Raw genomic sequence first — 23037 nt, 5'->3', positions numbered from 1 at the left:
GTTCATGGTTGGACTCAATGATCTTAAAGGTCCGTTCCAGCTTAGATGATTCCGTGATTCTATGATTGAACTCAAACAGAACTCACTATGGGATGAATTAGTGATGGGCATGGTAAAAAAAAAAAAAAAAAAAGAAAGACACATGGTGATGCTAAAAGCATATGTGTGTGCAGCAGACTGGTCTAACACAGCACCGCAAGCATTCTCATCTGGCTCTAGACACATACCCACAGATTAGAGAAAACAGTGACTATGAATGTCCAACAGCCAAAGGCCAAGTTGTTGTTAGGTTTAAATCAAACCAACATCTTTGGCGCAGCATATTTCATCACAGTTACATATCATTGCCGAGCAGGGACAAGAAGGACTTAGTCTAAGTAAAACCAGAATTATTATTCTTAGGGGAACGGAAAATAATTTCTGTTTGGATTTGTTTGTACATATGCCATTCAGGGTACAGCATATTTACTCTCCAGCCAAGGCACGGGGACAGCTGAGAAGTGCTAAGTTGCAATGAGGAGACTCCAGCAGAACTCCGAAGCCTGTTTGGTTCCCAGCTTAGTGCCTCAGCTCCCACCCATGGCCCGGGCTCGATACCCCTTCCTAGCCCCAGAGACACTCTGAGGGGATATTTCTTATAATCTAAGAGCCTCCCAAACTTTGAATCAAGGGTGGCATGAACAAAAAGAAGGAGCAAGATAAGGCCGGATGTTTGGTAGACATATGAGAGAAATTCTCAATAAGAAAACATCTCCCTTAAACGAATTCTTCATCCTCCCTAGCAGAGAGCAGCCAATAGAGATGTCACCACAATCAGAAAATAAAGCAGAATTCTGCGCTGAAACAAGGACTGCAACTCACCCAGGTAGTTGTCATCCTCTGGTTTCCCTGAGTAACTGTGCTGACGCACATCAATATTAGTTGCACCAGCTGGGATGCGGACCACAACGTTATAGCCTGGAAAAGATTTAACAGAAAGTCAAGGCTATTACACAGACATTTCATTTGCTTTTTACGGGGGGAAGGGAAATGAGCAAAACTACCTCACATTACACAAGCTGATACTTTTCATTTAGGGATAGCATAAATAGTTATAAAATGGAATATGCTATAGCTAGAAGGATTTTGCATTTTACATCAGTGTTTTTGTAGATTAAGTGTGGTAATGGCTTTTATAGACCCGCATTTTTCACTATAAAGTTTTTAGCAACAGATTCTTACCATAATGCACCGTGTTAAATGTGCCTGCAATAGTTTTGCATGAAGAATTATCCCCACCGCAAACACCACATTTATCTCTTCTTGCTTTTGAATTCAGCACATGATCGCATCCAGCTTGCTTTAAGAGAAAAATTGAAAAAACTAGATTGAGCAAATATACAGCCTAGAACAGCATTTACTAACCTCCCAATCAAGGCACACAAAAGCTTTGTTTGCAAAAGGCTGCCATGAGACAATCGTTTTGCTTCCCCACATTTCTCTGCTGATTTACAGTGTGGCCATCCCACACCATTTTCAAACAAAAGGCTTTCTTACGAAGTGAGAATCAGAACTGCCATTTGCACCAGGCGATGCCTTCGCTGGAGAAAATTCTGGTGTCCGTTGTTCCCACAGAGAAAAGTGTGGAAAAAATAATTGTGAATGGAAATGTAAAGCGCTCTGGGGTCTGACCGGGAAGAAATGGAGCAGAGCACTGAAGGAAGCAGCATTTGGATTCAGGCTCAGAACTCCACAGCCCTCAGTAACTTTGGGCAGATGTACCAACACCCTCTTCTGCAAACCTGGAGGTTGCCCCAGGCTCCAGCCGGGGCTCGTGGAGCCTTCGGATGCTGCCAGCAGCCCCCGAGGGAAGATGGCACACCAACAGCCGGGTGGAACAAGATGCTGAAGCGCCATCCTCCCCCGCCAAACTGCAGCCACGCTCGCTAAGGAGAAGGGAAAATGCTTACCCGGCAAAGGCCCTGCACGCAGATGTCATTCGTGTCGGGGCCGCAGGGCGTCCCGTCGATGACGCGATCCCGCAGCTGGTAATACGCCGTGTTTCCCGCCACCCGGCAGAACAACTTGCACCGATCCTTCATCAGGACTGGGGATGGGAGGGAGGAAAACCAGGAGCACGTTATCCGAATGCCCTCATCCTGAGGCGGTGATGCAGGAGGCAGGATCTGCATCCCCCCACCCCACCACTTACTGCCGCTGTATTTGGGAACCCAGCGCACGTTCGTGGGCAGCCCGTTGATGTTAAAGTGCTTCCCGTCGAAGTCGGCACACTGCTCGTCACGGAAATCCTTCTTCAGCTTCGAGCACGGTTCGGTGTTGCAGGATTTAAACTTCATGCGACGACCCACGCAGTACTTCCCACCGTTTTTAGGCCTGCGGAAACAAGACAGAGAAGCCGGCTGGGATCGGGTTGGAAAGGAGATGCAATTGCAGTTCTGCAACCTGTGCAGCACAGTTGGTATTTACATCACCATTTTGATGGCTCCGTCTACATCTATGCATGTCTTTAATTAATATCGCAGGCTGACAAGCAGGAAAGATTATGTAGATGTCCAATAAAAAAAGACCATACGTGCGATGCTAAAAAGGGATGAAAAAGGGAATACTTGCTCTCTGATGAACACAGAGGTAGTGAGAGAAGCCAGAGAGGAAGAGCAACATCTTCCTCCCCATCTGAGGATTTAGTTTCACACTGACGGATCCCATACCGGGGGACCATCCCTCCACAACCCCATTGGTCCTATGGATTTGCAGCAAATAACCGAACAACATGGCAGAAGGGAGAAAGGGCTCCCCTGCCGGGGCGGAAAGGCCAGGCAGGACTTAGTCCTTCAGGATTTCTAGCCCAAAATGGCAGAAATGGTAATGCTAGACACTTTTAAACAACTTTCTCTCCATGTATTCCAGAAAGCACTGAAGAAGGCCAATAAATACTTTATCCCCATTTTATAGTAGGATGACTCTGGTATAAACTGGAGAGAGCGGTATCATCCAAGCCACACAAAAGCTGGCAGATAAGCCTAGGAGAAATTGTCATTTTGAATTTCCCAAGTCCCAGATTCAGGGCTGTAGTCATAAAACTATTTTTGTCCTCGTACATAGATGGAGCCTTTGCCAGATAACTGCTCACTTCGGGGACCAAAAAAGCCTCACCCCCTCCAGCCGCTGTCAGCAGCGGTGCGGGAACGAGCTGCATGCGGACGGCATCGGAGGAGCCCAGCAGAAGGCACTTGTCTGGTGAGGACTCATTTTCAGCTATGTTAGTGCTGTGAGGAAAGTACCCCTGGGATACAAACTACCCTATTTACTGTCTGTTCAACAGACATTTATTCTAGGAACTTGGGTAAGATTTCATATGCCCATCTACGTGCAGCCTTCTGTGTATATAATGAATTGTAATAATAAAATAAAAAGAAAAAAGGATTCACCATGCTTCAAATGTTCCAAAAAACTCCACTGTCTCTGCTGCTGTCTCCTGAAACTTCAAATGAAACTGAGAGGCCATGGTGGAGTCTTCTACAAGCTACCACCATTAACATGCATAATAAAAACTGCAGCATCACTCAGGCAGCTTTGCTTTTCCTTGATGTTACAGAAGGAAAGATATCGCAATCCGGATGAAAGGTTGGCAGGGTCAACTTGGGCAAAGCTGTAATTATCCAAAAGGGAAAAATTATACCGACTAGAACCTGCGCTGAGGGGAGATGAAGTTAACGTGCATCCCAGCCATCAGCATGGGAAAGCCTCCACAGGCTGAGGTCAGCCCCAGCCTCTCCCTTCAACAGACCGTTTCAGAGGAGTCAGCAGAGGACAAGAGCATCCGGACCAGATGCCCATCGGCGCCTCAGGGATGCTGGCAGAGCACATCTTCCCATTGAGCCTCCTTGGGAAGGAAAGCGGTTTGCACACTTGGAGACGCTCTGAAATGTGAGCTAATGAATGATAAATAGGAATCACCCCTGTCTTTAGCAGGGAGATGCCCACTGTAAGCTCTCCACATTGCTTGCAGCCAGCATCTCCTAACACAACAGAGACGGAAACCCCCTGCACATATATGAGGGTCTCTGCACACAGTGAGTCAACAAATTCCTACAGCTGAACACAATTTTTTTAGCATCTCTGCACATCAGCCACCTAGGAAGCCCAGCAGTGCTTTTGCTCCCACAAATAACAATTTTTCACTCTTACATTTGAAACCTACTTTGTGACTCAAGTAGCGGAGTTCCTGTGAAATAAGCGGGGGGAGACAGAGGCACAGAGCAGCTTGCACTTGCCAAAAGATTACCTGCAAAGCAGGGAAGGGCAGGCAGGCTTCCCACCACCCCATCAGCACACCAAACTAGGGATGCTCCCGGGTTTGACAGAAGGATTTGCCTCCTCCAGCAGCCGGGAGCAAGACGCAGAGCACCACCAGCAGCTACACACACGGGATTTTTCCTGCCAGCATCCTCTCCGCACTGAGACACGCACTGCCACAGTGCAGACCCCTCAAGTCCTACCCTAAATGCCGAGGGGTATGATTTGTCTTTAGGCGCAACCTGGAGAGATAGTCGGTAACATCAGCTCTACCTGCTCCGAGGGCAGCTCTCACATGCCATCTGGAAACTAAACATGTCTCACTTGCAAAGGTTTCTGGTGCTTGCAATTAAGCAAGTACCAGTGATAAAAAGCCCAAGCAACCACACAGCGCCCAGTGCAGATTCTTGTTTACAGACTGATTTTACACCAGTTACTAATGCAGCAAGCCTAAACCTGGTTGCTACCGACTTAGTCTCTTCTCCACTTTGGTATGACAAACAATTTGAATTCGTTTAACTGATTACACTCCAGAGCTAACCCAGTGCAGCAGCCCCTGGGGATGCACCGTGCACTCCTCGCAGCCACAACAGTGATTTCTGGGGGTTTCCCACCACCGGAGCCCTTCCCGCAGACTATTCCCACGAGGGCACATTATCTACCTTCAGCTACAAAGGCACATCTTGACCATCTCACCACACAGCACAGGGGGAAACTTCTTAGCTGCGGCAGCAGCACACTCCAGACCTGAGTGAGCCGGAATGATTCCCGGGGGAGTTAACAGGAGTCACCATTTTCACTTTGAAAGCATTTATACCACAGCAGGGCCGCCACAGTTTGACAAAGGCTCTAAATTACGCAAACCTCTAACAGGGCATTTCTTTTAAAAAAAAGGCAATGACAACATTTCTATGGTAACCACATTGCTTCCAATATAAATGTTTCATGAAAATTAGACTTTTAAATATTAAGTTAGTTAAGAAGAACAAGCAGAAGCCTTTTTTTTTTTTTTTTTTAATAAAAAAAGGTTACGGCTAACAAAATCCAAAGATCCCAAGCTACTGTACAGTTTCCTTTTCTCTAGACATGACCCGTGAGATTGAGATGACATTGAACACATGGACACACCGCAAACTGAGGGATGCTAAAACTTGCCATAGTGTTGCAAACTGTCAGCCTTGTAACTGTGGCAGTAAATCTCCCTGCAGCCAGTGTTTGGGGCTGAAGCACGCTTACACTTCTGTCATTTCAAAACAGTCCCAAACCACCCTGACAGTTTTAGGGTGTTTTTAAACCAGCATTGCTTTGCACGGAGTCTGAGTAAACAGAAAGAGCTGACCCTGAAAAATAAGTCAGCCTCATATAACATCGATTTTCAGTGTCACCAAGAAATACGGGATACTTCATACTACGTAATATATTTATGGATAATCATCAATGATGTACTGCAGGGACAGAAGGGAATGCAGTGCACGCATAGAAACCTCCTTGTCTCTCGATTTCCCTTCTCTCCAAATCATCTATTTGATCAACTAATGGCTGGTGTGGACCCGCTTTCAACATAGCATAATTCCCCTTCGGAGCTCCTGTGCACACCCCGGCTTCGCTGCATTCCTCCCAGCAATGTCAGAAACTCTCAGGACACAGCAGACAGCCCTGGGGGTCTTATCCCCGCTCCCACCCCAACAGGTCTTAAATATAAAAGGCTTAATGCATCATCTGCAATCACTAACCTTGAATGTTTTCACTTGCAGACCCTAAGGCAGCGCCCAACTCTCAGCGCTCCAGGAGCACCAGGTACAGGCACCTCGCTGAGAATCGCTGTTTTGGGGGTGCTTTGCATCTGCTCAGCCCCGTGCTGCTGTTCCCTGGGCTGCCGCAACGAAAGGACCCTGGAGACCAACCGCGGGGCACGTGTGTCCATCTGCATGTCTGCCTATGTGTCTGTGCTCATGCAACGACCGCAGAAAAAATCTGTGATGCTCTAGCGTGCGCAGATCAGTGTGAGATCTCCTTCGCAGCATCCCGGGAAGCCCCGGGACCGGGAATCGGTATGTTTGCTGCCAGTGGCCAGCACAGTTATCTACAGATGTGTTTACGTGTCAAGCTCAGACAGCTTTCAGCACAGGTGGATACTTTTGTGATGGACTAAAACGTAGAAGCGATCTGTCTCGCATCCAGAGATAACACTGCCCCATCCAGAAAGCCATTCCTGAAAACAGGGCTCCTGGTATCAACACCTTATGAAATATGCCTTTCCCCCATAATGCCGCAGCTACGCCTTGCTTTGAAAACCAGGGCTTGCACCACAGACCCTCTACGTGACGCGCGGCAGCCGGGGGCTTTGTCTGTACCAGCCAGCCTCGAATTCCCAAGTGGGCAGTCTTGGTGGGAAGGGTCTGGTCTGGTTAGCTAATACATTCCTTCAGCGTATGTCAAAACACAGTCTGCTGCCATTTCAGAGGCTTACGGCTTCCTACAGCCCTGCAAGATACTCATCCATGTAGGTGTCAGAGCACATTACAAACAGAGGCAGGAGCTGCAGAAGTATTTTCTGTGCTGTGGCAGAGGGGGTTCATTTTCAATGCCAGATTTAACATAATATTTTATTAGCAAGATACCACCCCAGATCTTCATGCACACAAAAAAAATTAAAATAATCTTAATAAGCTAAACTGTCTTTGAATATAAAAGACAATGAAAACTATTTCAGATGTTACTCAAGGTATCTGGGTTGGTTTTGCTGCCTTCTAGGACAGAGGAGAAACAGAGACTACACCTAGTCTGTGTATTTTTGAAGTACTTTGGAAAGTGGGAGAGGCAGAAGAGGACCCAGCGGCGTCTCGTCCACTCGCATCGTTTTAGCAGCCCCACAATTACAGGGACGCAGATGGCAGGAGCTCGCGCTACGATGTCAAGTTATGGGGACAAAACAACAGAGGCGGAGTGAAGCTCTGTGGCTGGTGCTCGCACAGACGACTCCCTGCGGAGACTTCACGAGGGGCTGTGGAAGAGGCCAACGCCAGCTACATGGCTCTCAAAAAGGGGCCTGGAAAATAACCACTGCTAATGATAAAGGCAGGGGATTTCACAGGCAGCTTGGTGCCTAGCGTATTTAGGTGCTTTTGCAAAGCCCAGCCAAAGCAATACGCCTGACAAAACACCAAGATACAGAATGCAAGCTGTAAGAGAAGATGGAATTTAAAATCCCTTGACTAGCCTTTAGGACAAAGGAGATTTTCTATCACAAAAAAGCTATCAGTCCAAACAGGTGCCTCTCCAGAAGACGGGGATACTTCTCACTGACAGCATCCTAAGGTTCAGTAGCACGGCTATTTTTGCGTGTGGAAAGACGTTTTATTTTTGTGTCTCCATGGCTACCGGAAGACCATATGGCGTGTGCTGACTCAGCACAGTGAGACGAGAACTCCTTTGCGCTTGTGTGTTTCTCAGCATCATTTTAATTAACGTGCTGGTGTCTGACTCCCTTAGCCTCAACCCTTCTCTTCCCTTTCGACGCTTGCCCGGCCGTGCTGAGCCAGCCTCTCCTGTCACTTCACCGCCGCTGCCGCAGGTACAAAGTCTCCCTGCTCCCATTAGCAGTGATGAAACTGTCACTGGTGCATCACTAATGGCAATTTCCTTGGCAATAAGCCATCCAACACCAATGACGAGACAGTGGAATGAGCCTGCTCCATGTTTTTAAGACCCCTTGGTCCAAGGAGCTCCGCACACCCCTCTCCTCTCCATGTCCCAGTCCCAAATGAGAGCTGGGAAAGCATCCCGCCCACCCCTTCTTGCTCTCGTGGGCTGAAAGGAGGCAGTTAAACACAAACCAGCACAGTTCACAATTTACGTAAACAGGCTGTTTTCATACCAGTTGCTCAACCTATTACTAATATTTTGCCAGCCACACATTCATCTCCTTAAAGCCCACGGCAAAATTCCCTGCCATTTCAAAGGGTGCAGGATTTTGCATTCCAGGCTGACGGCAAACATTTCTGAGTGCCACTTTTTAATAGGGCACAGATTTCTGCTGAGGTTTGGCTAGTCTGCACCAGCTGACATGCAACTGTATAAAGGATCAGCTGCAAAAGCAGCCAAAAGCTGAAAAACCAGCCAAAGCAGGAGTTAGACGGTAGAAAACTGTATAAATGATCTGGCCTGTAGGAATAACTGCAAAAGGAGCCAAAGCAGGGGGAAAATGGTGATAAATAGAGAAAAACATGGCTCCTTCCCTTCTCCCTCCTTTCTGACCCACAGATTTGGAGGAAGAAAAACACCTTTGGAAGTGGGACCCCAGCTGTGCCCCCCCAAGGAAAACAGGGGGCAATAAACCCATGCAGATATTGGCTTTTTCCTTCTCTCTCTGTTGAAGGGATCCCTTTTTAGTGCACTTTACCCACAAACCAAACCTGTGACCACCTCCTCCTGGGGCCCTGTGCTGCCTCATCCATGTCGGGCAAAGCCACCGGTCCCCGGGACGTCCACGGGCTGGGGACAGCCAAAGGGGATTTCAGCCCCTTTGGGCAACCCAGCTGCTTTTCCCCATGTCACCCACCAGCAGCTTCCCCTCCGTGCACTTACTCGGGCCTGTTGCACTCTCGTATCGCCGTTTTTATGCCGCCGCCGCAGGTTCTCGAGCAGGTGCCGAAAGGGCTCCACGTTCCCCACGCTCCATCTATCACCGGCGCCTCTCGCTCTTTGGGCACGCACATCCCAAACCGGCAGTGCTGCGTGAGAGATGGAAAAGGTGGGTTTGCATTGCTTTTGCATGACGAGCCCACCGCCAGCGACCAGTCTGGATGCCAACACTCGTACTCACTCATTTCTCAACCATTCACCAGATGCAACAAGGATTTTACAATCAAATGAACTTTAACTTCTTTGCTTTTTGTCTGTCACCCCCATATTTTTTTCTCTATATACCCTCAAATGAAGAAGCTGCAGAGTCCATGGGAGTGATTTACAGGAAAAAGGCTGAGGATGACAGCAACCACTGAATATCCCCTGTTTACTGGTGCCAAACAGCACGGCAACGCTCGCGGCGCTGCCTTTTCAAAAAGCTGCTTATCTGATTTCCTGGAGAGCAGCAGGAACCGCACCACGCCAGAGACAGACAGTAGGGAAAAACACCAGGGAAAACTCAAACCTCCCCACAGCTGTACAAAGCCTAAGAACAGAAGGGGGAAAGGAAACTTCCAAAACCAAAGGGCAAACAAAACAGAAAAATTAATTCCTCAATCCAAAGTATTTCTTTTTCCACTCAGCCATAACACAGGATTTGCCAAGGCCTGGTCTACACTTTTGCTTTCCAGCTATAACTCTTGTTTTCTCTTGTTTGGAAAAATGGTTTAAATTATCTTGGCAAGCCTCCATCCCCCATTTTTATGGTATAAATTGTGTCCCTTTGCGGTGTGTTTGCTAGTTTGACTACACAGACTTCTGGAGAGGTGAGATGTAGGGGACGGTCACCTTCTGGCCCCACCAGCGTGGATGGAGAAGTGTCCCCCCGACCCGTGAGAGCGGGGCTTCCCTCCCACTGAACAGTGCTCGCTTTAAACCCAGAGACGTGCTCATCTGCTGGCGGATACCTAAATCTTTGCAATTATAGGAAGCCCAAACATTGCTGATTGCTCACAGATTAGAAGAGGTTACAGACTTAAAAGAAGAAAACATATAGTGCATCATTAAAACATTCCCTTGCAATATTTCTCTGCACTAGATGCTGTTCAGGCCGGGAAACACCGGACAATATTTATGGGAATGGGGTCAAATTTACTGACGTGCCACATTTTTCCAACTTTTTCACTAACAGCGGAATAAGGTTGTATCAAGACACGCTCACCATAAGCTCACCCCCCTTTTTAGACATCCTTATGAACCACCTGGGAGAAAGCTACCTAGGAAAACAGCAAAATCAAGCTTATCATGGGGGTTGTACATCCAGCCCACAGGACACTGGGCTCTGCAGCACGTTGAACACCTTTTGCCCACGATTGCCAACTTGTCACATTGCTTTGCTGCTGAAGAACGCTGATCTCAGGTGCGCTTGCCTACAGGCATGGTTTGCAGGGCGGCTGAACAACTCATAGCTTGGGCCCTAAATGTGGTGTTTGCTCAGAGATAAATCACAGACTGGTCAGGGTTGGAAGGGACCTCTGGAGATCATCTAGTCCATTCCCCCTGCCAGAGCAGGGTCACCTACAGCAGTTGCACAGGACGGCGTCCAGGCGGGTTTGGAATGTCTCCAGAGTGGGAGACTCCACCACCTCTCTGTCAGCCTGTGCCACTGCTCTGCCACCCTCAGAGTAAAGAAGTCCCTCCTCATCTTTGATGGAACTTCCTATGCTCAAATTTGTGCCTGTTACCTCTTGTCCTGTCACTGGGCACCACTGAAAAAAGACTGTTCCCATCCCCCTGGCGCCCTCCCTTTAAGTATTGATATTATTATTTAAGTATTTATTATTATTATGAGCATGGTCTCTCGGCTGCCACGTGCCCTGGATTTGTTTTCCTCCGAAGATTTGATTCCCCAACGAGAAACTGGCAGGAAAATATATGCTACGGTAAAGGACAAGACTAAAATAAGCTGAAATGCCCGTTTCTTTGCTGCAGCACAAACCCTCATGACGCACAACTCCTCTTGGCATTTTGAGGCTTGAAAAACTGCAGGATGGGGGACCCCTATGCCAGTCCTGTACAAAGAGGTCCGACAGCTTTCGTCAATGTACAAAAATACACAACACCAATCCAACAGCTCTGTCCCGGTGGAGAACTTTTCGCAGCAATGTTGATGCTCACAGCTAAATATATAACTAGAGTCACGCTTGGCACCTCTGACCCATTGAAGAGGACTGAATAGCTAACTAGTGAATGTACACAGCTAACAGACCGTGACGTGACCTATATGTCTCCCATCCAATGGTTGAGAATTAACCAGGAAATCACCTACATCCCTTGATTTTATTAAAAATTGGGGGTTTGGACTTGATGGTAAATCAAAAGGAGGAAAAAAAAAAAAAAAAGAGCAGCTGTTTTAAATAAACAGCAAGATTATCTTATGGAAACGCTATGGTGTTTCTTGGAACCACACTGTGAATAGTCTGGCTGTGCAACCTTCGTGCCTTTTGTATTTTAAAAATAATTTCTATGTTGAGTTACAACAGAAAAACTAAAAAGCCTGCCAGGATTCTCTTTCCTATGAGCTTACAGATCAGAGAATGAAGAGAATAAAAGCGTTTTTGTCTGGAGCAAGTTCAAAATAACTTAGACACACAGTTGAGCAGGAGAGCAATGGCAGGGACGGGAGACGCTACAACAGACTTTCCTTTCCTTTGTCTTGCCACTGGAGTCCCAGATAATTCACCAAATCCAGCTCCCATCCTTGGGCTGACTTTGGCTGAATAGATTAGCAGGGGGCAGACAAGTGCTGTGAAGCTTCATGCATGCATAACATATACGCTACCTGCTGCCATATGGCAGGAGACAGAAATGATTACTATTCCTCTACTCTTCTTTTACCATTCTTTAAACAACCCTGAAAACCACAAGAGAGAGAGGCCCAAGTTTACAACTCTCTCTGTTTTCTTTCAGTGATTTATTTCCACCCGACAATGCGTTGGTGCTGCGAAACACTGTAAACCATCACGACCGGTGCTCTTCCAGCAAAGGCCAAACTCTGGGCTGGGCTTATTACTTGATTTAGCAATATCAAATTCAGTGTCCTCACATGCAAAATATGCATAAGCTAATACTCCCATGTTGTTTTAGCGTCTTTGATTTAAGAATAAATTTAGAGCCTGGTTAAATCTACATCCCAGTAATTTTAGCGAGCTGATTTTTCTTAGCTATTCAGGCTCCCTCGTTTCCAAAGATATCTCCATAAAAAATGGCATGGTATTTTCTCCATCTGCCAACCCATATATCACGGGCTTTAAACATGCAGACTCGAGGCAAGGCATTAGTCAGCAAGCAGCAGTTTGATGGGGCTCTTGGCCACAGCAGAGTACCAAAATAGTGATTTATTCCAATGAAAAGCACTCCAGACTCGCACCTCAGCATTTCACAAGCCCAAGTAAACACTGAGGAGAAGAGAGTTTACAATGATCCAAACCTTAAGCTCGAATTAGACCGACAAACAGACACAAGAATTACTCCGTAAAGCCTTTTTTTGTGAGAATACATTCAAATGCCTGAACACGAGTGGACTGCATTAGCTTTTCTTAAGAGCCCATCTGCTCTCAGCTGAGAAGTTCAGGTCACACTTGTCTAATTTGTCTAAACTTGTCAAATTGGCTAAATTTGTGAACCGAAATGTTTTTGCTTACACGGTCTTTATCAAGAGCCATGCAGCTGGACACTGCCTCTTGGATGACATGGTAACTCTGAGGAGGTGCTAATCTGCTCAATTGCAGTTGTTTGCACATCACTCTGGCCATATCCAAGGGTAACGGCAGGTTTGTCAAAACAAAATTGCAGCGCAGATTCCTTGGATTTCAAGAAAACAGTTATTTCCGAGTTTCTAGCAGTGAGCAGACCCCAAGCTCACAAACGGAGAAGTTGAAGACACAAGGTCTCACGTCAAGGGGACTCCACAGATGCCTAAGCTTTACCCTGAGTCTCAGAAAAGGGAGGATTTTACATAAAAACATTAAATATTGGTGCACTGCTAGCTCCAAAGAATAGCACAGGAATAGATTTCCAAGCACATCTCTAATGCACGTTCTCAACAATAAAAACAAAGGTGTTGACTGTGCTTTTCCCCTAAGAAAGGAAGGCAAATTGATACATTATGCCCATTGTCTTGAAGGATATCAGTCAAGCATCATTGAACAATTGACTTTTCAGACATATGCAACAAAAGATTAATTACCAAGCCTTTATGGAAAATTATATCTAAAATAGAATCCAGATATTTTTATGAAAATATATTTGAAAGACACTGCATTAAATGTTGACTCTTTCTAAAGAGAACTTTAACTATTGATCATTAACAGCCAGAAAAGCAAATTTTTAAGCTATACCTTGTAGAATAACATCACACTTTTCTTACTAGATCTAGGAGGAGAATATTTTTGTTCAGACAAAAATTATGAAAACTGGTTAGCATTTTTCTTCAAAACCTCCAGTATCTCAATAAAAATAAAAATCCTCTCAATTATTTTTCCCCAGATCTGGACAACTAAAACCAAATACTTATTCCAGAAACCACAACGCTAGCTGGAAACTAACATTGCACATGGAAATTTAAAGTGTCTATGAATTACTGCCAAAACTGTTCCATATAGAAAACGTCAACCAGTTCTATATCTTACTCTGAAGTTGTCAAGATGAGAAGCCAGTTGGCAAGTTTATGTTACACAAAATTACTAATTGCTCACATCACATAGGAAATTTCTAATAAAAGCCTGGGGAAGCTTTGCAAAAGTTTTGCTCAAGAGTTCACTCAAGGGCATTAATTTAAAAAGATAAGCACTCCAGAAGGAATACCTGCTTTAAAACAACGTTACGCCAAGCAGTTGATTTTAATCGCATTATCTGGCACAGAGTTGACCCACACATACAGGGCTTAAAACACACAGAGCTGCTTTGGGCTGCCACCCCTGCAGTCAGAAGCTGTGCCCCACACAACTGCCCATTGGGACGGGATGATTTTGACTGATACGCTTAGCCTGAGCCGTGGGAAACACAGCTACGAGGCACGAACCACCAGGTATTACAGACCTTTCCAGGCTCGCACTCTGTCCCATCAGCCCAAGGTGTGTGTTGGGTACGACATCCCTTGTGTGCGCCGTCGATGTTAATACACCAAAGTCGCCGACACTGCATCTGCTTAAGTTATTGAAAAGATCAAAATATGAAATAAATATATGCCACATGCCTTACCAGATAGATGAGCCTTTACGAAATTATCCCCTTAGGATTTATCATTAGCTTGACAATAATTTGATGGCTTGCAAGCCTCCCATTCATCCAACCCCAGGAGGCCTTATTTGCCATGGCAATACGCAGAAAACCAAGGTGTGGAATTTCACTTACCATATACGGGCACACTTGAGATCCGGGTCCAAAAATTAACTCACATTGTTTGTTGACGTCATAAATCAGGCCCGGGAGCTGCTGAGGCAACGTGTAAGTTCTTGATGAAGGTTCATCAAGCAAACACTCCCCATAACCAGTGCTACAACGCAAAGCAGAGAAATGGTGTTAAACAGGGGGTGATGCAACTAGAACCCATTGGTGTTTACCTGAGCCAGCCTTAGGACAGACGTGCACCACAGTTGCCATATTAACAAGCACTAGAGCAGCTACTGCAGATCCAAGCGCAGGAGGGTGCGTTACCCATTCACCACCACCCTGGTGCTGTGCTAACGACCGTCCACCACCGTGCAGTCAGCTACCCTGGCAAAAGCACTTCTGAGCATGCGCAACCTGCATTTAGTTGCTGAATAAGCGCTGGTATATATTTAGAAAGAAAATCATCGATTAGCAGAAGCAGAGGGGGACGGAGCTTCTGGATTTGCCAGGACACCATCGTGGCTCTCGTTCTGCTCCCCATCACAATACATGGGAAGGCATCACGGCAAAACGGGTGATCTCTGTATATCAAACTGACCCATGGGCTCCTGGAAGAGTGTTCCCACCATGGACTAGTGCAGGGCTTTATCTTGACCTGTGGAGCAGAAAGGCAGATTCAATCTGCCTCCTAAATCACGGCTCCGCATCTGGGCCACAGGGCTTGAAAAACTCACTCTTCAGGTTCAGAGGAGAACACGCATTCCTTAAAAGCAATATCCATGGGGGAAGACTTATTCTTCCCCATAGAGAAGCCGGTCCTTGCCAGCTTATCACGAGACTGAGGGATGCGTGCACACACAAATCCCTCCCATTTCCTCCAAACACTGCACGCTAGGATTTCACATTCACTGATGAACCCCGTGGGATGCATGGACGTGTAAAAACAGCCTAACACATGCATATGCAAGGCCTTACTCCAGAAATTCGGTGATGTATTTTCTACTGCATTTTGACCACATCCAGGGATTGGTGTAGAAGTTCAGCGTTGGCGCCATGACATGCTGTTGATTTTTACCTCCGTCTTCTTTGCACTTATGATTGTCATCATGTGGCATGTTAAATCTAAGAGAAACACAACAGCAAAAAGCACAGTCAGTTAAGTGGCAAATGTCAAGTATTTAGCACAGCAAGAGCAACAGTGTGAACTAAAGGGAAGCAAACCCAAGAATTTTTCCTAGATATGCTACTGACAGATATTACAGAATAAAAGTATTAATATGCACATATTCATGAGTGTCAACAAGCATTGCTCAAACTGGGTTCCTAGCACTTGTCTGCAAAAAGCCGCGCAGCACCCTGGTAAGCTGTCCACACCACGACTGCATGTATTTAGCCAGACAAGTCCTTGAGGGAGCCTGGAGTAAGATGCAATTTCAGCTGCAGTTTCCTTTGCAGCTGATGGTTACGATCCTGCGGGCAGGCTGGAGTCCGGCCCCACCTTCGTAAAAACGGAATTGAGCCAAAGAGCCAAGTTTCTGAAGGAGAAGAATGACTCGAGCTCACCGACCACCAGTGCCTGAAGTCCCTTGCGTACACCGGCAGCACCCTACGCCGGCTGCAAAATGTCTTCTAATGCCACCCTGATCCTTCACGCTGTTGCCTAAATAGGGCTGCACCGGGGACAGACTTGGCTTCTATACTTTACATGGCAGGTTTACAAAATGCCATCAAGCATCAATATCAGCAGAAACCCACGCGAAGTTTGCAGCACATGACATATTGAAGAATGCGGCAAATACGCTAACGGAGACAGAGTGGCTTAAAGCGCTTTGCCGTTTGAAGTGGAGAAGGGGAAATGACCCGGTGTGATCCTGCGTTCGAAGACTGGGGAGTTTATATCCCATTAAGATTACCTCCAATGAACCACCCTTTCACTCGGCTCCCTGTAAAAGAGCAAAGAGGTGTTTCCTGCTCGGGATCTCCTCTAAACCCCCCGGCAGATCTGCAGCACCATTAGCCACGGAATTAGCCACAGGTTAGGGGTGGGGAACACCAAACCTTCGGGGACTTTCTCTCAGGAAATCTTATTTAAATAAATACTGCTGTGGTTAAAAATAGAGCATCTCACAGCCAGCTCTCTGTGCAAAAAAAAGGGAGTTTTTGAGAGATCTGTTCCCGTGTATTCATCCATCCCACACCTAAGGACCTCCACTGCAAACCAGGAGTGAGGTGGTTTGGGACTGAGCCAGTGAGTAAAGGACTGTGTGACCTAAGACGATTTTTCTCACCACCACTCTGAAAAAAAGTCAAAATCAGTTAGAAGAAATTTCCACTGGAGGAGGTGCATCTTGAATGACAGCATCTCTTCTGGGGATGTCCAGCAGCACGAGATTTTCCTTTGTGAAACGGTTCAGGAGGTGGGTCAGGCTCACTTACACATCCTGACCACTTGCCAGACACCCTGGGTATATTCCTTCCTTCGGCAGCACCACGCATGGCACTGGACGAGCCACAGCAGGCTGAGGACCTGCTCTTGGAGGAGACACTATGGCCAGGTGAGACATGCCCGTGCCCCTCACCCTGGTCCTCCCCGAGGCACCCAGAACCTCCCAGCCCAGGCCAAAAACTGGGCTAGTCCCAGTGGCTTGGCCGAGTCTGCTGGGGCAGATCCTGCTGACATCCACATGCAGATGTGAGAAGATGCAGTAATAAAGGACGTTTTGTTAACTCTCCTCCTTTGCTTAAGTGCTGCTTGGGGTACTCTGTCATTCACCCTCCCCAAAACGTGGGTCTGCTGTTTTTACTGCTCTCAGATGGGCTCTGGAGCACCCCACCGCCTCCCGGAGTCACACCACAACCTAATCTTCCTTGGTGGTGCATCTTCTACACAAGTATATTTATCTCCTCTCAAATAATTAGGTTCAGCAGGTACCAAGCCCTAGTCTGGCTGGCAAGCCCTAGCTAGCATAAATCTTGGGTTATTTAAATGTAAATGTATTTACATAAAACATACACATGGCCAAGTTCATGTGCTATTGTGAAAGCAGTGCTCAGTCCGTTATCTTCACTAATTGAACAGCTCCTGTACGGGTCACAGACTGTGCCCAGCTCTGCCAGACCTAGGAGAGAACAGAGAGAGTTATGATAGAAAAAGAAATGTTGCCCACGGTTCAGCCCAGGCAACTAACATCGTCACTACACAAAAAAGTTATTAAAAGACAAAGAAAAGGTTTTCCTTACCCAGAGTATCACATTTGTCGTGCGCTCTACAAATATCCTGTCTGAAAGCAGAACAGACCTGACACATTAATTTTCAATGCAGCAGTGAGTTATGGCACAAGCACAATAATAACAACATCCAAAAGCAATTCTTGGTCCTCCACCAGATGTTCTCACGCTGGCTGGCCACATGGTCCAGTCGGGGTCTGAACCAACTCCCTACCACAGCCAGAGATTTTCATCTTATGTTGAACCCACGGGCAGACCTTGCACAGTCCTGAACCTCTCAAAGTCATCTACTGGTATGGTGGAAACATTATCCCAGTTCTGCTCACAGTTACACTGCTCCCACAATTGCAAATGTCATTACACCCACATCAAAACCCAAATGTTTCCCATAGCTGTGTACATGACGTGCTCACAGCCTCTGACACATGACCGGCTACAGCTCTCATGAGAATATTCACCATACCTGGTAACGAGCACGGCTGTATCGTGTTGAAGGTGACTTCCTTCAGGGTGGTTCTGGGATTGCTGCCACTGGCAAAAGTTTTTTAACGTTGTCTGGGCATTGTAAGATATTGCAGGACCATCCTAATAAGCGACACAGAGAAAGCAGGTATTTTAATTATTCATTGCAATGCTCACTACAAACGCCAGTGTCAAACAGAAGGAGAAGAAAACCACTTCCATTACCTGTTCATTATGTATCACGACCAATTTCACAATAACGATATTAATTAAATTTCCAATGCTTGGGTCTTTGTAGATAGAAGCCACCTGGTTCAGAAAGAAATATTCAGAATTATTGCTAACGTTGAAGGAAAAAACCAATTAAGGCAACACACGCATGGTTTCCATTTTGCAACTGTTTCTCCTGAGCCACTCTTCTGCCCACACAGTGCTCTGATGCTACTTGGAGAGACCTCCTGCCAGAAGCACAATTTTAGAATGAAACCAAACTGCTGCTGTCGCAGAAAACCAACACTTCCTTTTGCTTTAACACACGTTTCACCAAATTACAGGATCATTCTGCTCTGAGATACAATGACCACCGACCAAGACCGTCAAAAGCAACTTATTCTCTCAAGTGCCTCATTTTGACGTGGACATTTTTAGACCTGCACATTTGCCCTTAAATAGGATGAAAATCCCTCCAGTGACACAACTACGCTGGATGCTCACTTCCAGTCACTAGGCATCCACAGAGCTGCCTGTCTGGGGACTGCACTACTGCATCCTAGTACCAGTAGCTACTAAAATGCTTGGAAAGCCAACCCTAGCAAGATGCTAAGGATCAAGGTGACCACAGGCTCCTCCTCCTTGCAACAGCAAGGGAAGTCGTGCAACTGCATAACCAGTAGGCATCAGTCCCTTGGAAGGCGCAGTCCCCAAAGGACCTTTTTAATTCAGCTGCTATTTCACATGGACGTAAAGAAAAAGAAGAGTACAGCACACGGACTAAAAGGGCAGTGACACTCCTTGTGCTGCCTGGGGTTTCAAAGGTTAGATGGAAGAGGTGTGGGAAGGGTCAGGAAAAGTGATGGGTCTGGGAAGGTGGAAGAATCCAACCGATGTTCCCCAGCCAAGTTTTATCAAGTTTTACTCTAACGCCACCATTATCTCCATGCCTGGCCGAGCCAAACTGAGGATACTGCATAAGGGTGCAACAGCAGAGACACTGTGACCGCTAGAAAATGATTCATGGATGAGTCTACTCCTAGTAGTTGAATACTCACTATTGACATTAACGTTAAGACATAGTGCTGTAAATTAGCGCCATGGTAGGCAACCATCCTGCTGTCAGCCACCACCATCACTTCCACAAACCGAGGGTAGGAAAGAAACCGCTTTGTTCTTCTGTGGCTCTTCTTTTCACTCATGTTCCCAGTCTTGTTGCTATCCGCAGAAAACGAATTCACTTCCAGGCTGTGTTTTAACATCTCCATGTCAGACAATATGCTGCTTTCTGCCCACTGTCTTCTCCAGTGTTTCCGCTTGTTCTTTTTGTGACTGTGTTCGTGATCTGCAATTAAAAAGCAGACAAAAACATAAAGTACATTCTGGAGTGAATAGAGTTAATACCACATGCATGTTATGTCAAAATACCTATTTGCTTCAACCAAGAGGTAGCAGGCTTGCTCCAAACAGCTAACCAAAACATGGAAGCCCACCATGTAATCCAAAACCTAAGGCTTTTCTTAATTTTTAAAGCAATCTTACGGAATCCAATGGCGCTTAAAAGGCGGACATTCACGTAAAGGCTTTCCTGCAGCAGAGCCGTCTCCTTGCCCGCGCAGGAGGGATGGAGCCTGGGCTGCAGTTCCGTTTAACTCGATGTGAGCCCGGTGATGGTAATTAGCCACCGCAGCAGCAGCGTGCGGATTCTGGGCACGTCCAAGGTGGCCAGGAAACCACAGGAAACAAAGGTCCAAATCCTGTATTTCTAACTCAGGCATGAAGGACGGCAGAATTTGGCCTTCATAGCGAAGCAATTATATATGATTTATTTCTGTCTCTAACAATAACATGGCTGGGCTTCAATTCCCCCCCTCCCTTTATTATTCTGTGCTACGGGAATGGTAAAGGTCATCTAATAGCACAGCTGCCACTGGCTAAAGAATAGAATTCAGGAAGTTTCACATATACTGCTTTTGATATTCAATTAGGCCAAACATAAAAGCAGCCTGAAAATATACTCCATGCTGATACAAAGACGACAAAGTGAAGAGGGAGAACAGGCAAATAAAACATATGGAACGTGTACAATTAAGATTTACCATCTGATTAGTATGTAATTATAGCATTATTTAAACGTAAGAGCAAAATCAGTCTTATTTGATGCCACTTAATTTTTAATCAGTTCATCATAGGAAGTAGCTAATTGAATGTGATTCATCCATGAGAGACTGTTCGCTTCTGCATTTAATATAAAGCCAGATCTGAACTACTCATCTAAGACTCCAGGCTACAACCCTCACGCTCTTTGTAGCTTTCGTTTAATTTCGTGGTGGTGGTGAAAAATATCATGTTTCCTTATCTGACCTACTGAGTAGGTTAGAGGAAGCATAATATTAGGGAACAAAGGAATATTCAATGCTCAAACAAGATTGAAAAGATAGGAAACTTCTTAGCTATTTTTCCTGTGTAGTTTCCTTTTAGGATATTTTGTAATCATTTCCAAAAAAAGAAATATAAAATACATTTTCTAATATCAAGACAGGCAAAGGGGTTTGGCCACCTTCTACCCATCTGAGAAATGCTATTTTTTTGCCCTGTGTGTAAGTAGCAATGTAGTATTTAAGAATTAAATTCTGTTTACTCTGCACTACCTAAGTCCTGCGAATTCCCCTTTCTTGATATAGTCCAGACCACCTTAATACAGCAGAGACTCCGCAGTTATTTGAGTAAGAATTCGAGAAAGCCAATGGCATTTGTGGTTATAATTGGATTGCCCTAGTTCCTCTGCACTAATCAATGCCCTTGTGTTGGCAAGGTTGTGCTCTCATGCTGGCACCGCTTCGTGGGCAACTGTGACATTATCCCGACTCGTTCGGTGCCAATCAGCGCGGGAAGCCAACTATGCATACAAATAACTTAAAGGTGAGAGGAAGACCAGATGGAGGAGAAAGTGCTAACCTCAGCCCTTCAGCCAGTTTCCCTCCTCTCTGCCCCCTCAGCCAGTCACTTAAATCTCCTTTTCAAATAACTAACTTCCATGAGAAGCAGGTGCTCAAGGAAAAACGCGTTAAGGATGGGGAGATGCTCAACAGGGCTCGAATGGGGCTGAAGGCAAGGCTGCAGCATGAAGGCAGAGCTCTGCACCATCCACCGCCACGGCTCTGCAAAGCCCCAAACAGGACCACGGGGCTCAGGCGTCTTCTCCTTCAGCCACCCTCAGAGGGAGGTTAGATGGCAAAAGGAGGAGGAAACGCAAAGGATTCTTTGAAGGGGCAACTCTTATACAGGAGATGTTTCAAAGAAGTTAATTGGCATTCACCAGGCTTGCACTGAAATCCTGCAGCCAGCATCGTCACACGCTCCAAAAAAAAAATACCACGCAAAAAACAGAGAGGTCCACACGAAACACCAGGTCTGGTTTGGAGAGCCCCGACCTGACCCACCACACAGGAGAAGCAGAGCCAAACACAGCCAGGTACACCCAGCACAAAAGAAAAACTACCTTCCTTTCTGTTGCAGAGATCTGGCACGGTGTCACAGAATCATTTAGGTTGGAAAAGACCCTTAAGATCATCGAATCCAATCATTAACCTAACACTGCCAAGTGTCGGTACAGTATCGGTGTTCTTCCCCAGTTCAGCACAGAAACTAAGTCAGCCGCATCATCCCTTCAAAAACCAATATTTTTTTTCCAGGTATGAAGTCACTCCAACAATTACTGCATGCTATTTGGACAAGTGGCATATAGTATGTTTGCCAGCCTAGTTACTGTAAAACCACACAAAAGAGAGCGGGGATGCATTGCATGTAAAGCCAGTCCCGGACTTTGATAGTAGCGAACTGTTATCTTCGCCCATCGTTCTCGCGTCTAACTACACTCAGAGATGGCGCACATGCACCTGTAAAAAATTAAATGCTAATGGCAGTGCCCCGCTCTCAACCCATCCATAAAACCCCCACCGGCGTTAAGGGAAGTTGCACACAGGGACTGCCGGTACTCCCTGTGCCTGATGCTGCTGATATCTCGCTTGCTCCGTTACGACGGACGCAACAGAAACGCTCTGACTGAATGGCGCAGCGTACTGCCGTTTAATCAAGCAGAAGTGAAAAATCTCTCCCATTACACAAGAAAACTGCAATTTTACAGCAACAGCTTCCTACTGCCACACACAACACCAAAAAAGGGTCTGGTATTTTTCCACCTGGTTTTGCCTTTTTTTTTTTCTCCTCCTATCATGTTAATACACTAACAAAAATCAGTAAGGAAAATGGTTTGCTTGGCAAGCTCTCACTCGTTGCAAATGACCTGAAAAACATCTACCTACACACGGCAGTAATTGGATAGATTTGAGTAACAAAACATTTTCTTTAATTTGCAGAAAAAACCAAACCCCAATGAGTAGACAAAAACTTTCAAACCACACAAACCCCAGATCAATAATTCAAGTACCAGGAGAGCCCATGCACTGACACAACAGTTAATATTAATTTAAGAGGTGGCTAAAAGGCTGCTGGAAAAATGTCCATTCTACTGCTTGCTTTACTAAGACAGTGTTTGCACTGTCTTTAGACAGACCTTGAGGTGTATACTCATTTTTTTTCCCCGCTTGGTTTCTTCTTTGTTATGTGCGACTTAAAAAGGAGACCCAATCCTGTGACAGGGATATTCCCTCCCGATGGTGTCTTCCCATCCGTGCCATTTATTTTAGTTTGCACAAGAAGCCTCAACCCAGAGCCCATTGAGCTGATTTATGGATGATTCCTGTCGATTAATGGACTTTGGATCTATCCCAAGGGAGAGAGCAGGGGAGACTCAGGCCC

At 46.1% G+C, this 23037-nt stretch overlaps 1 protein-coding gene across 1 annotated transcript in view; it reads right to left on the bottom strand.

Annotated features, from left to right (window-relative positions):
• The window catches only part of ADAMTS9 (ADAM metallopeptidase with thrombospondin type 1 motif, 9), an 88936-nt gene that overhangs the window by 49790 nt on the left and 16109 nt on the right, over positions 1 to 23037 (bottom strand). The window contains exons 4-16 of the mRNA XM_009883624.1: positions 19275 to 19561; positions 18232 to 18315; positions 18008 to 18129; positions 17557 to 17597; positions 17330 to 17435; positions 15292 to 15438; positions 14338 to 14479; positions 14023 to 14127; positions 8884 to 9029; positions 2192 to 2373; positions 1950 to 2086; positions 1222 to 1339; positions 862 to 957 (exon numbers count right to left, since the gene is read on the bottom strand). Coding sequence (XP_009881926.1) covers positions 862 to 957; positions 1222 to 1339; positions 1950 to 2086; positions 2192 to 2373; positions 8884 to 9029; positions 14023 to 14127; positions 14338 to 14479; positions 15292 to 15438; positions 17330 to 17435; positions 17557 to 17597; positions 18008 to 18129; positions 18232 to 18315; positions 19275 to 19561 — 1713 coding nt within the window. The remainder of the gene's footprint in view (positions 1 to 861; positions 958 to 1221; positions 1340 to 1949; positions 2087 to 2191; positions 2374 to 8883; positions 9030 to 14022; positions 14128 to 14337; positions 14480 to 15291; positions 15439 to 17329; positions 17436 to 17556; positions 17598 to 18007; positions 18130 to 18231; positions 18316 to 19274; positions 19562 to 23037) is intronic.

The sequence above is a fragment of the Charadrius vociferus genome, unplaced genomic scaffold (genome assembly GCF_000708025.1).
Source record: "Charadrius vociferus isolate BGI_N301 unplaced genomic scaffold, ASM70802v2 scaffold324, whole genome shotgun sequence".
Classification (NCBI taxonomy): Eukaryota; Metazoa; Chordata; class Aves; order Charadriiformes; family Charadriidae; genus Charadrius; species Charadrius vociferus.
The sequence above is the reverse complement of the archived record's forward strand: the minus strand, read 5'-3'. Positions and strand labels throughout refer to the sequence as shown.